Raw genomic sequence first — 15268 nt, 5'->3', positions numbered from 1 at the left:
GTAAGCCCAAGGACTGCAACAGCTTTCCTGGTAATTGGCACTGCTTGCTTTCACTTTTCCATAGTGATGAGGTACTTCAGAAAAATGATCCAGTCCAAATTTTTGGGCTAGCATGTCATCAAACCCACAGGGAGCAGCAAGAAGGTTCACTGATACTGCAAAGAAAGGCACTCTGAGCAGCAAGCAATCTGGAGTAACACATGCCAGCAGATCACGGGGATTTTGCATATTCCTGACAAGCAGCTGTAATGATTCCATGTGGGAGACAAGTCAGAGGACTGTCAGAGGAGCTCAGGCTGCTCTGCTATGGCTGTACAGTTGCACAACTCATTACACACAAGAACAGTCCACCCAATGCACTGAGTAAATGCCTTTTAGCTTTACATAACCAAATCAGCCAGGCCAGCCTTTCCCCCACACCCTGGAGCTCCCCAGGGCCTCTGGGCTGTTTATCCAGTCTCACAGGCAAGGGAAAAATGAGAGAATGGGTGTCCAGGAACAGCAGCAGAGTGTGTATGTGCAGGCACACACAGCACCCACACTAATACCAACACTCACTTCTGCAGATACTTCCTGGGCACTGAAGATGGCAGAGATCCCATTTCTCTAGGAAAGAAAGCTGAAGAATAACCCCAGATTTCAGAGCAACAATTGATCAGTGTCTCAGCCATGGCAACTTGCCACCTATAAACAGATGCAGGCGAGGGATAACATGTCTCTTATTCAGCAGCTCCTTCATTCCCATTTAACTTTCAGAGCTCACAGGAGGGAACAGAAAAACCAACAGTTACAGCTAATGCACAGCAGCTCTTGCCTCATCAGGGCATCTCATTCCTGCTCACAGCTGGACCTTGAGGCTGCCCCTGCAGCGACAGAGATTGGAGCCAAGTGCAGTGAGAGAGCACTGCTGCACACACAGCCCTTCCCAAGCATCTCCCCCTGGATGAGCCACCCTAGCTGGGATGGAGAGATCTCATTTATACCAAGGGTTTTAATTTATCTCCTTATGGAGGTAAGGCACAGGGAAAGTCATTGCAAATGTCACAGCAATACCTGAGAGTTCAAGTGTCAGAAAAGGGAGCTGATCCACGTGTTTGGTGAGGAACCAGGAATTCTACCTGGTCCTCAGGCGATTCTCTGCATTTTCCATTGTTTTTACTCATTTGCACTCCTTGAATTCACCACAGTGCTTGGATCAGAAAAAGGAACGGAGATACATCAGAGAATGGTTTGGGTTGGAAAGGACCTTCAAGCTCCTCTTGTTCCACCCCTGCATGGGCAGGGACACCTGGGCAGGGACACCTTCCACTGTCCCAGGCTGCTCCAAGCCCTGTCCAGCCTGGATTTGTAGGGGTGGAGAATCCACAACTTCTCTGGGCAAATATACCCAGGACACTGCAGTGCTTGATTTGTTATATCAGGGGTGAGCCTGGACTAGGTAAAGGATGCTTTGCTTTCAGACCAGCTCAAACCAGCTGTGTTAAGTCTCCTGTGCAGAACACAGTTTAGTCTGGCAGATGGAGATGCTAAGTGAGACTCATTAATCTGTTAGCACTTTCACCCACCCACCGAAATCCCAGTGGTCTGAAGTCATGGTTTTCTGACAAATCCAGAAACCTATAGCTTGTACAACAGCTGCAACCAGACTAAAGTTCCAAGAAGAAAAAAAAAAAAGTTTTATTAAACTACATGGGTAGGTAGGTTAAAATTATTCAAAGGATCTTATAAGAGTATAAGAAATTTGTGTCTGAAGGTATCCGCATACTAGTTTGTGGTACAAAACTGGAAAAGGCAACTAATTACTCCTGCAAAGCACCTGTTCTTCACTCTGCACACCTGAAGCACAAAGGGTTAAAGCTTCAGGACAACAAAACTCTTTAAAAGAGAAGCTTTTCTTAAAGAACACCCCAGTTGTTAGCTGCAGACAGAACAGCTACAAAACCAACTCTTGCTCACACAACCTCATCTCATTGTCCTCTACCCCAGACACAGAACAGTGAAGACCAAGGGTCTAAACAACAAAGCCCAGAAGTTGGCAAGCCATGCTCAGGGCTGCCTGGTGCTGTGCCTATCTCCATATCTAGAAAGGTTCAATGCCCTCATTCCAGGAGGCCAAGAAAAACTAAATATAGTAGCAGGCTACCAGCAAACACCCAACCTGGCACAGCTTCCAGCTACCTGGACAATCCATCCCTCTCTCCACAGGCCACTCCAATAGCTGCAATCCTTTCCCTTCTTTGGGGACAACGTGCTGCAAGGAGGCACTTTCAGGTTTTAGTTACATGGATAATTGCACAAACAAATGAAGGGATGGAGGCAATGCAGTAACAGCACTGATACCTCTCACTCAGGGGGATCACCTGGCCCTTTCAGATTGGGGATTTTTATTAAGCCTGACATCCGCTCACAAATGTGAGGGAGCATCCTCCCCTCACGTGTCAGGAGCCAAATCCTCATACAGCAACTGCCTCTAAGAGCATCCACCAAGAGCATCTGTTTTGTTTCAACCTCTGCCCTTAAAGGAGGACCCAGAAAGGAAAAAACCCAAACCCTTTAAGCTGCAGACTGGCTTTGTTGGTGTGTATGAGGTTTTCAATCAGAAAAAGCCTGAGGGAGAGCTGCTCACCTCTTGGCTTCTGAATGGCATCACGGATGTTGTGTTTCAAGCTGCAGCCCTAAAGACAGACCCCAATTTTGACCAGGCTTCGAGATTTAGCTTAAAGGCATGCATGCTCCCTACACAAAAAAATGAGGTCAAAGAAGCTTCCTTTGAAAAAATAAATAGAGCAATAAAGCATTCTTTCAGATTGGCTTCACAGGGGATAAATCACTGAACAAATACAGCCATCTTATCTTGTTGGCAAATGGCACATTACAGCATCCAGCCTCACGGGAAACGCGCTGCTTGGTCAGAGAGCAAACTGATTTCTCATTGTCTTGGAAAATGCTGCTCTTTACTTTTTACAAGACTCGTTTGTTTTTAAAAAAACCACATGATCTCTAAGCAGTGCCAAGCCTGCTTTGCCTCCTGATGCCTCAGGACTTCCTAGCAACCTCACAGCAGAAACACGATCCATCTCTGACCACGAGGACAACTTGTTTAAAATGGTATCCCAACAATATCCTGGCTGCCCTCCTGGCATTCCCCATGTGGATGGGATGCAGCAGCCACAGGATTCCATGAACAGAGTGAAGCAGGTGAGGCATAGAGGTAAAGCTTTCCCCAAACCTTCCATTTTTAGCCTCTCTGTCCCTTCTAAAATCAAACACAGACACTAAGGACACCCAGTGAGGAACAAGAGCTCATGGGTGGTTACAGAACCACCCCTGGCTGTGGCATCCAACAACAGCAATGCCTGTTCAGCATTTTGGCACTGATTTATGACAAGTGTACTTGCCTTTCCATTAGCCACAGCTCTCTCAGTTGACCCCTGGGCTCGCAGAGGCAGCCTCGACATTAAACTCCCATCGGCTTTCAGCGCCGCTGACCTCATCCCCAAAACTCGCTGCCATGTTTTACATCAGCCAGGGCCCAGGCATTCCATTAATGCTCCCCTGGCTCAGGAAACATCTGCTCTGTTTACCCTGCTAGCAGCACGGAGACCACTTAAAGCATCACCTTTGCTGCCCCAGCACACGGCGGGAGGAGCGGCCGCGCACGGGGCCGGCCCTGGAGATTCCAACCCCAGCACTCCAACCTGGCCATTCCTCACTCAGCAGGGCAGAGGGCACTCACACCATCAGGGCACAGGCACAACCTGGCCATTCCTTATTCAGCAGGGCAGAGGGCACTCACACCATCAGGGCACAGGTATGGGAGAGGTGCTGGGTAGCAGCAAAGGTGGTGGATTCCTCCAGGGCAGAAGTGCGATTCTGCGAGGGGAATTCGTGCTGACCCTAGCTGAAGATGAGCAGGCTGACTGGAAATAAGGATGGGTGAAAGAATGTCAGGATATGATTAAATTTTTAAAATCCAAATGGTTTTACAGACTGAGGTAGAGACTCCATGGATAGGGATGGTTAATGGTCCATCTCAATCAAATGTGCACCTCCAGGGCCAGCCTCGCATCCTTCCAGCTCCATGACCAGGGCAGGGTGGTTTGTCCCACAGCATGAGGGAGGGACAGGATATCTTCCTGAAAGCAAAGCACATTTCATCCAAAACAACCCCCAAAAAGCACTGCAGAAACCACCACAAACACACAGCTTTGCTGCAGCCACCTGGGAGAGCCCAACAGCTCTGAAATACCTGTTCAGGCAGGGGGTGCTTATCTATCACTGCTACGTGCTGCAGGCTCAGGGCAAGTCTCCACCAGACCAAGGGGGATGTTACTACATATTTTCTCAAGGATTTCTGACAGCTAAGACCTCCAAAAGGCAAACCCCAAACACTTGCTGCTGCTGTTGTTCCAGTGTTAGGTGTGCATTAAATTAACCCCTGATGTCCTCTGCTGCTGCTAGAAGCATCCTTTACTATTAACCACCCAGTCAAGGCTATAGCTGCTAACAAGCCCATTAGGACACAAAAATGTACAGCAGCCTTGGAATATCCAACAGCAACTGCCACAATAGAGGCCTAGCACACAACATACAGGGCATTCAGCAAGAGACATCAGCCTTTGTTATAATGAAGTCAGGAACAGATTTTTCCCATCACTGATTATCTCAACAGTCCATGAATCTGCTGCACTTTAGATTTTTGCCTTGCCCTTGAACAGAGCTTGGACTATGAACTCACACAAAGAGACCCTGACACTCACAGAAGGCTTAGACCACTATTCCAATACCCCTATAAACAAGCAACAAACCCCCAACCACCCTTGTAAAATTTTTAAATTTTGACACTGCCCACTAACAAAGGCTGGTTTGACTGGGGCTGTGCCATCCAATTCTGTTGACTTAACCCCACCAATCCTGAATGAGATGACAGGTATCGGGGAGGGAAAAGAATAAAAACTGTATTTGCTCGTGATCTGCAGTACATAATGGAAGAGTAACACAATCTGCACAAACACTCCCTGTTTTTCAGCTCAGCCTCAGTGTCCAAAGTATCAGCAGGTCACAGCTTTGCCAATTCTACCACAAAGCTGAAACACTGACTTGAGGATTTTTACTAGTCCCCTTTCAACCAAAAAGATGAAAATTCAGTCAAAGGGGAAGAAGTTGGCACTGAATGAGACAAATCAAATTGTCCCTTTCCGGTTCCTTAATTCACATGTTAGGGGACAACCACAGCTGGGAATTTCAATCTCTGGAGCAATTAAAGAAAATTAAATTCAGGGAATGAGGCCTTATGCACTCAAAGCTTCATTAACCCTCTTGCCTTTTAATTAAATACGTGCACATGAAATTTTGGACAGAGTACTTGCCTCACTGACAATGCTCAATTTCAGTGGCAAATCAGTACTTGCCTTTTTTTAAAAAAAGAGTACACTGGGATTGCAAACTCTAGACCTCCCTAGCTTCTCAATGGCTTTATTAAATACAGTAGAAATTACTGCCTATCACCAGCTCCCACTTCGTGGGAATGTCTGCTCTCCCTCAAATGCACCAGCAAAGCTCTGCTCTGGGCTTGCTTCAAGATAACAGAGCCCCACCAACACCAGGGATAAAACATGAGCCAGGATTTAAGAGCCCTACACTTATTACCATCAGTAAGAGAAATAAAGTTGGCGAGCTACAGCAGGATGGGTTTTACAGCCCACAGAGCAGAGATTAGAGCAGGCAGCCTCTCTTTTAAATACTGCTCATCCTTACAAAAGGCTCAGGCAGGCGCCAAAGGCGGTGTGTGACGAGGACAGTTTAAGGGATAATCTTTGAAAGGGGATATTGTCAAGTCTGCCCAGCCTAAATATCGAGTTGGCTTTGTGTGAGTTAGCATCTGACTTGGGAGGAGTCACGCTGCTCCTGCGCTGGCCTCCTGCCTCCCTGGGAATGTCAGTGCAGCAGACTGGAGCTCGTGGAGATGCCTGGCAGGGACCCAGCCCTGATTGCTTTGGTGCTTCCCCACACCCATGCAGAGCAGGGCCCCCACCTGATGCACGGGCAGGCAGTCACATTCTGGGACCAGCAGCACACAGAGGGAAGACGCACACGGTCCCTTTGCTGTCTCCAAGACACTTCTGGGGAATCTGCCACCTCAAGCCAGACATGTCACCCAGAGATGTGCTCTCAAAACTAGCAACCCAAGTTATGCCTCTGGGAGGGAGCAGCCTTCAGTTTGTCCATTTTCTTTGTAAGCATGTTTTTGGGAGAGGGACTTGTCATTTGCCAGCACACTCTGATCACTGCTGGGTTTGTAGTTTACTGCTGACCAATGCATTTTAGCTGTTGTGACTGTTCAAAGACGATGCTGTGTGTTTAGAGATGACCTTCTCTGACTGTCACTTACCATGAGAGTCGACACATTTTACACTCAATGACACTGCCATCTTCACACGTGCCCCCCTCTCAAGGGGAAAGCTAACACAACAGACAACTGTTCACACCAGGCCTCCAAGGGATGCCAGATTCCCAAGAGGATGCTTTGCCCAATTGAGTGAAGAGACACAGCTCCATTAACCAGAAGCAAGCAATTCCTCATGCCCAATATTCACAGGTTAATTGCTGCATCCCTAAAACAATGTTCTGGTTTAATAGCAGCTGTATTCTCTCACATGGAGCAGAGTGAGCTGTTTGCTGCTGTGGGATGCCCTTGGTGCTACCAAGGACAATCTGAACACACCAAGCATGACAGGCTCTCACTGAATGCAAAAATAAACGCAGCCACTTTGCTTCCTCAGCCTTTGACACCAGCAGGGGAAGGGGCTTCCTGCTACAGCAACGAGGCACATGTGAGTTTTGTGATGCTTGAAGTGCTGCCAGGCAGAACACAACCCATCACTCCAATTCTCTGCTGCTGGAAATTACAGGTCCATTAACCCTTCTCTGTGCATGAGATGCTTCTCCCAACTGCCCACAGCAAATAAGCAAAGAGGATGTGCATGGTAAGTGTGCCCAGGTGTGCTCCAGGGTGAAGGAGGCATTTCCAATGCAAACCTGCCCATACACACAGTCCTGCTCTCCAGTTCTGATGCTATCATTTTATGATGACAACATTTCCTGACCCAGTTTCTATCTTGTTCCCCATTCCTCTGGTACAAGTAGTAATTAGTAATGTCAGTGTTCTGGCTGAGTTGCTACAGTCCATTAATAATGCAAGAGTAGTAACAGAGAGAGCAGAAGAAAAGAGGCTTGAAGGTTAAAAGCAATAAGAGAATGCATTTTGGGGGACATTGGAAGGGGAGAGGAGAAGTGGAGGAGAATTGCTGGCCTACAGAGATTATAAACCATACACTTCAAAACACATCATTCCTTTCAGGTGGAAGTGGTGGGTGAGTCAGTCATGGCTAATTAGAGGATAATATGCAAATAGGAATGACACACAGAGATGATTTTTACTAAATTAGAAGTAAACTTGTGCTTCACCTTCCCTTTGCCCCTCCAGACCTGCTGCCTCACCACCCAGTGTTCCCATTTCCCCGTTACTCATGTTTCAGAGGTCAGTGCTAACCTGGGATCTCACAAATGACACACACTGAAGTTTCCTCTCTGCAGAGAATTTCTGTTGAGACCAGCCTGTACCTGCCCATCTACAGCCAAACCTTTAATGCCACTAATCCATCTGCTCTGGCCACACCTTAACCCCAGGCTCTGCTGGAGCTGTTGATGACATGTCCTGCGAACCCAAAATAGAGCTGGGTTTGAACAGGTAACCCAGCATTTCCCCAGGCTTCCAAGGCTTGGGAAGCTCCTCTGACTGACAGCAGCTCCCTAGAGAGCAACAGCTTCACCCCCCCAAGGCACACAATCCTCCCCATGGCACTGAATAAAGCTGCTGGAGCTGCATCCTCACTGCATCAGCTGGAACCTGGTTTTCACCTTTTATGTTCTCCTTTTCCTGCAATGCCCAGCATAGAACCAAAGCAATAAAGGAGCCTACAGGTTTGGTGATGATTCCTTGGCTGTTCCTATTGCTGAATGAGAACTCACATGAAGAGTGGAAGGGCTGAAGTGTCTCTGCATGCCAGGAAGGTGGCTGGGTTGGGGCTGACTCTGCTCCAACACTGAAAAGCAGGGATCTTCTACAGGAAGATCTGTAAGACAACTGAACTCACTCTGAAAGGTCTTTTCTCCTGGTTGGCACTTACAGCTTCCTACATGGTACCAGGCCTCTTGTGAGGGATGATGTACAAAGCAACACATGTGCTCTTCTTTCCACTACTGAAATCACACATGTCACTCCCTCTTGAAATATAGATTTCAAATAAATCAATCTAATCAATATTATAATTTAACTGCAGCACAGCTCATTCTGACACTTAAACTACTCCAAAGTCCTCCAGCACAAAGGGCTTGAATGACTACCCAGAAAGCATAAACACCCAGCATTGAGATTAACTCATAGAAGAATGGCAAAGGAAGGGGAACAAAAAAGGAAAGATCAGAACTGCATGGTGGTTTGGGCCTTTCAAGTATCACTTCCTCTGTGGAGAGGAAGTGAGAGAAGCTGGAGGTTCTCAGATACAAACAGCTTCCCCTCCACAACAATGAGAGAAAAGGATGGGTGTTTAAAAAAAAAAAAAAAAAAAAAGAGAAAAAAGAAAAAAGGAAAGCAGGCCAGCCCTGAACACACTGTGACCAAATTAGGAAACAAACTCCACTGACAGCCTCCAGAATGGCCATCATCTGCAGCAGCCTTGTGTTAGCTCAGGAAGTCTGATGACTGTGTCATCTGCTGAAATCTGTTTATGTGCAAACAGAAAGGAGAAGCAAAACACCTCCCCACACTCCCTGCACCAGGTTAGGCCATCCCAAGGAGTCCTCAGCCCTGCCTCGATGCTATTCCAAACCTCTGCTGCTGACTCACGCCCCTTCAAAGATGACTCTGTCCTGGAAGCACTAAGGTACAGCAAAATGAGGTGTATGGGGTTTTTTTAAGTGCATTTTTTAAGTGGTTAGCTGTGGCAGATGAAGCTGAGGTTAGAGATCAGTGATTACTACGACAGGAATGTGAGGGGGAGGAAAGAGAAGGAAGATACAGCTTCTTGAGTAAGGTCAGAACAATGTTTTTAATTTGCCTTGGGAACAGCCTTTTTCCATCCCCTCCAACATCCATTTCCACTGCAACAGCAAAATGATAACCCTGATCCAACATTCTGAAATACACCAGGCAGGGTTTTAACCTCAAACTGCTGTGAAAGGACCTGCACAGAGCTCACAGCAGTCCCAGAACACTCGGTGGCACTGCTACCCTGCTGTGGGGACACACAAGTGACTGAGCAAAGTTGCTTCACTGTTTAAAAAAATCAAACAAGTGAAGGAATCTGAGCACTTTGGTCCATACAGAGATTTAGGGTTCCTCCCTGTTGTTAGGGTGACTATGTTACATTACTCCCACTCTTGTCTGCATGAGACAGAAGAAAACCCTCTTGTCCCTTTCATTTTCAAAGGGACTGAGGAGGAAATGGCAAAGCTGCCAGCTCATCTCAGCCTCAGCACAACTACAGCTTTCAGGGTCCTTCCAGCCCCAGGAGTTTGGCTATGAGGCCACTCCACCAACTCTCCACATTCAAGGGAGCCAACAGTCCTTCCCAACCCACTCAGGGTGTTCTTATCCAATTCCTCATGGAATCCATCACCTATCTCCAAAGACAGTCATCATAAATCAGAACTGACCACCACAGGTGCTGCCTCTCTCAGTGTTCCCTTTGCCAAAACAGTTGCAGGCTCCCTGTGCCCAGGGACAAAAGGCTAAACAAGATGCTGAAGCTTAAATTTCCATCTCCACATGAAGCTGTACTCAGTTTATTACTTCTGAACCTTTCCCCAGCAAAGGACAAAACTATGAATGGAAGGCAGCACTGCTACCTCATATGGGCCTGACACAGAGGCACTCACTGCTCAGTGAACAGCCTTTTCACTGACTGGATATTGCTGTACAAGGCAGAAAGCAAGCTATTTTTACAAGGAGTAAGCTTTGTTGCTCAAAATTGCACTGACTTACACAGTCCATTTTTAAAAGGACTAGTCCGAGTTCCTGCTTTCAGCAGGTTTTTTTTTCTCTGCAAGAGAGATACCCCATTTAAACTGACCTCTTTCCTCAGGTCCATTTCCAGGCTGGGCCTCACCCTCTCCTCATGTCAGACTCATTTATCAAGTGAGGCATTTCCACATACCACTGCATAAATAGACTTGACCTTGTTAAAGCAGCAGCAGCACCTGAGCTCCCACTGATGGAGCCTCTCCACCCCACTACAGCAATCAACCCAGCCCACTCCTACCCTCTTTCCAGGTGGGGTATTCTCAAAGCTTCTACAGTGTGTCTCAAAGGGTGACAAGTTGGCAAGCAGTGATTTGGGCTGATCATTGTGCCTCCTTCTCTGGAAAGGGGAATTTAGGACCAACTTACTGCTTACAACTCAATTCTTGCAACTGCTCCTGCCCATTCCAAGCACACAGCAAAAATTAAGGTGTAAGACAGTACCCCCAGCATTTTGCCTTTCCTCGTTCCCCTTGCAGTTTCCTCCCAGGATAAGCAGCTTGCCCAGCATAAAACTGGGGATGAGAAGATCACCCAACTCTCAGCACTCCCCAGGCAATTCTGACTCTCCCCACCTCGATGGCACAGCCCACATGGCTCAGCGCACGTGCCCGCCCTCCACGGGACTGTACTTTTAAGGTTTGCTTTACCACAAACTCTCTCCTGTTATCTACCTCCCATTAGAACCTGGCAATAAAACCTACTGGGGTGTTATCTGCTGCCTACAATCACCTCAACCCCACCTTGGACCTTGGTCCCTCCCTCCCTCCCTCGGGCCCATCCCTGTGTGGAGATAGGGAAGGAGGCTCCGACAGCATCGCGCTCGCCCTGCCCGCGGCTCAGCCCCGGCCCCGCGGCTGCAGCCGAGCCTCAATGTCCTTTTATGGAAGAAAAATGAAAATCGCCTGCCCAGCCGTGGAGAGCCTGAGCCGGGCTGAGCCGAGCTGACAGACGGAAACTCGCCATTTGTTGTGGTTTTGGCACTGAGAGCACCCAGAGAGTTCCCATGCGCGCTGCGAGTTTAAAAAGGGCGCAGCGGAGAGATCCAGAGCAGGAGGTGTCAGGGATGCAGAGCCATGAGGAGATGGCTTAGAGAATTCTGCTGACATGGACACGTGGGAGACAGGTCTCCAGATCCAAGCAGACACAGGCATGAGTGCTCCATTCCCAAGCCCTATCCCTGGAAGCGTTCAAGGCCAAGACAGAGCCCTAAGCAATCTGGTCGAGTGGAAAGTGTCCCTGCCCATGGTGGGGGGAGTGAAAATGAATGGTCTTTAAGGGTTCTTTCAATCCAAACCATTCTGTCACAAGGTCATCCTCACCACACTTCCTTCTCTTCCTTATCCCAACAAATTTTCTTAGGAGACACAGGAGGATGGGAATTTAAACAGGAGCTGGGACTTGAGGTCATTGCCACCAAGAATAAATTAGAGAGGGGTGTGCCACAGCAAATGCCACCTTCAGCTCTGCTCTGTACTAAAGCTGTGGGACTAAGCTCCAAGTACCAATCAAATCCAAAGAAACAGGCTCAAGGAAAAACATACGGATAATAGCAATAAGAATGTCTGAACAGAGAATGAGATGGGGCCACGGGACTTTCAAAATGTTTGTGCTGCTGTCAGGAAGCTGAATGAGACAGCAGACTTCAACAGCTGGGAAAACATGTTGCAAAACAAGGAGAATTAAGTAATTCTCCATATGTATATCCTACTCTGAGGCATTCTGGACAAGCTCAATTTCTCCAACCAGGACAATCTTTTTTTCCATGCTGCACACGCACCCTGCCAGCTACAAATCCTGATACAGTTTAAGCCTAAATCCACAGCACATCTGGAGTCGGGCAGGGCAGCTCTGGGCAGCATGGCCCAGCCTTTAGCACAGAAGTAATGGGCCCTGTGGTATGTGTTGGATGACATCCTTGGACAGCTGTGTCATCCTGAACACATCCCCTGCTGCTGGGTGCTGGATTACACAAACAGTTCCCCCTGCACTCCATAAAACACTCCTAAGCAGTGTTACCCACCTCTGAACCACAAGCAGCTGCATGTGCCTTGCTGTACCAGGTACAGAGATCACAGTGTCACAGGATCCCCCTCACCTCCCTCTGCAAATTTAGGTCTTGTTGATCAAGCAGTAATTTATTTCAGCAAGACCCCTTCTCTCAGAGCCATGCAAACCCCACAGCACGACTCAACACTCATTACGGGTGCTGGTGGTGCCCAGCTAAGAGTGGCTGTGCTCAGGCACAGCTCAGCGCAAGTTGAGACCTGCCCCACTTCCAGCAGAAAATGAAGGCTAAAAGCAGCTGGGTGCATCTGTTCCTAGGCAGCACCTCCAAATCAATCCCGAGACACGGAACGGCTTAATAAGGCATGCCCTAAAACACAAAGCCTCAGTGCTGCTAATTAAAACAACATGAGGATTGCTGGTGGCCAGAGAGCCTAAGCTGAAGATGAAAGAGCAGAAATTTTATCCATCTGAGATAGGCACATCAATGCTCAAGGCAGTCCCCAAACCCACTGTGGATGCACAGGAATGGCAGCTGCCCAAGCCAAGGACAATGCCATCCCACACCATGCAGCCACATGCCATCATCTCAGCACTGACCCAGACAACTGGGTACCATAAAGCAATAAAAATTCCATGCTGTGAAAAGGAGTTTTAAGGAAAACTCTTGGAAATGCAAGTCCCTGCAATGTGGCCTGGCTCTGAAAGGAGTGCTGGGGGTTTCAAGCTCTCTGCTGCTCCGTGCATGCATTATTTCCATGGCAACAGCAGCTTTCAGCTTCCCATCTCTTGCTGGCTGAAAGCCCTGCAGTGCTTTGTGCTGAGACTGCAAAGAAGGGAAACCATCTCCCTCTCCCACAACACGGCGCCAGGGCCGGCAGCAGCTGGGAACAAAAGCCTTGTCTTCAGCAGTGTGGGGTCTTGGGAGGAGGGCTGAGCACAGAGGATGGACTTCCTTTTCTGGGGGAAAACAGCACTTCCCCCACCATGCAGAAGTGCACCCTCACCTCCCAGTGCTGCACAACTCAGCCAGCAACATGTGCCTTTCCTTGTTCTACCACAGTTGCCAGTTTTGGGTTGCTCTGTAGTGCTGGGAGGAGGAATGTGCATCCTTAGAGATGAGGAATTTGAGCGCTGCCTCCATGCAGGGATCCCTCCAAGATGGAGGCCTGGAAAACCCTGCTGTCACCAGGAAGCCTGGCTCCATGTGCAGTCAGCAAAACCTCAATACTCAGCCAAATCTGAGTGAAAGCTGCCTCTGCCCCAGCACCAGCTCAGACTGCACACACACAGAACGCATTGTAGGGTGGCTCAGAGAGAACAGATCTTTTTCCTTGGCTAACTAAGCTTTTCCTCCACCCTGCTGTTTGTCATATAAAGATTCAAGCCCTGGTCACTAACCAGGAGCCAAACTTGGTGCCACACAGCTGGAGCCACAGTGGCCCTGGCAGATGGTGCCAGCTCATCTGCATGCTCCCTGTGCAGCTGGGCACTCACAGGGGCAGGGCAGCTCTGCCCATTGCTCAAGTTACCATTAGCCACATTTTGGCCCCTGCAAGGTGCACTTGGAACTCCAGGTGAGATGCACAGGCAGTGACCTGGGTATGTGTAGAGCTCTTACTGCTGAGCCCAGCACAGACACAGAGGCAAAGTGAAGGCTTGCAGCTGGTTCACATCATTTGCTTTACAGCATATCCATAGCTGGCCCAAATATGAATGAACCTCCCTGCAAGATTTAATGGAGACCCCAAGGGTATCAACACAAACTCCCAAAGCCAGAGAAAGGATCCAGGTGATGGAGCACAGGGATACAACAGGTCCACCATCTGGTCCTCCTCTCCCCACCCTCAAAGCACTCTGAGATTTTGGGAGAGACACATTTTGACCTTCCCCTTGCTTTAGGTTCAGCTATGTGAGTGCAGTCCTTCCAACCAGAGAGGGACTCCTTCCAGGATCAGTCATCACCAGAGGCACTGCTAGCAAAGCCAGTGCATCCTCTCCAAGCTCTGTGGAGCTCCCTAGATTAGCCCTTTCCTCCCTTAGGGCAACCATTTCCTGCAAGCAAGAGCATTAACTGAAATTCTTCATTCTGGAGAGAGAGGAGATAGCAGGAATATGAAGAACCACTGCAGCTGATGCTGAGACACCACATCCTGCCATACAAATTCCTCACCCTCGACTTCAAATCCTGAAGTCGTTAAAGACTTCTAAGAAGAGCACAAAGCTACTCAGCAGATTTTCAGCTAATGAATCAACACAAGCTGTCCAGGAAACCAGAAATCCAGCCCACTGGAATGCTGTAACCCCAGGGAGGGGGGGAACAGGCAGTACACTAGGAAGGAAATGAAACAGTGAAGCAGTAGGAAAGGAACATTTCAGCACTGATCCCTCTTACATGATCACTCTGCTGCATTACACATTTTAGGGAAAAAGCAACTTCAATTCATTTTGCCCATTGAAGGGTTCATGTTTTTGAAGCCTAAATTCTGCTATTTAGTGCTGACATTTGTACATTTTGAAAACAGCTCAGCTTTTGCAAAAACAGTTAGAAAAAACCTGAGATTTAAACATGAATCAACATTGCCACCTAGTGCCTAGCAAACCTCCTTGCCTCAACACCAGGACATTCCTTTCCCCATTGTGAAGGGTAAACGTTAACAAAACCTATCTGGAGATCAGGATGTAAAATAGAATTGAGCATATTTCATAAACAGCTTTCTCCCCCAAAGTAAGTTCTATTTTCACATGAGAATTCAGTGCTGGCAACTTCAACTTCTTCAAACAACAGAATTTAACTATTAGGCTTCTTTAGCCAATACCTTCAAAGAAAGGACAGGACTCCTCCTCTATCAACAGTGCCCTGAAATTCACCTGTCCAGGCACCCAATTTTATAGATCAGTAGGATCCAGCAAATACTTTGCTGCCCTATGCAGTCACATGAGATACTTGCACTAGGAAGGGTGAGTTGTCCTCCCAGCTCTCCTGTCCAACACTCCACAAGAGACCAAATGTGAAGCAAGCCCCAATTACCTTTCTGCAGCGGGGATTGGGGCAGCTGAACCGCTTCACATCGCTGTCCAGTAGAGCTGGGAAGTTACAGAAGGGACACCTGTAGCCCAAAACAAGATGCCATTAATGCAGAGTGCCAAACATAGCTTTGCTGAAAGCTGATTTAGTCA

General features: G+C 48.1%; 1 protein-coding gene across 3 annotated transcripts in view; it reads right to left on the bottom strand.

Moving 5' to 3' along the window:
• Positions 1-15268, bottom strand: part of RNF216 (ring finger protein 216) — a 76007-nt gene that overhangs the window by 31777 nt on the left and 28962 nt on the right. For all 3 annotated transcript variants that reach the window (XM_058035806.1, XM_058035807.1, XM_058035808.1), the window contains one exon: positions 15120-15198. In XM_058035806.1, the coding sequence (XP_057891789.1) occupies positions 15120-15198 (79 nt within the window). The remainder of the gene's footprint in view (positions 1-15119; positions 15199-15268) is intronic.

Source organism: Melospiza georgiana, chromosome 16, assembly GCF_028018845.1.
Source record: "Melospiza georgiana isolate bMelGeo1 chromosome 16, bMelGeo1.pri, whole genome shotgun sequence".
NCBI classification, from domain to species: Eukaryota; Metazoa; Chordata; class Aves; order Passeriformes; family Passerellidae; genus Melospiza; species Melospiza georgiana.
Note: the sequence above shows the minus strand (reverse complement) of the source record. Positions and strands in the feature narration are given on the sequence as shown.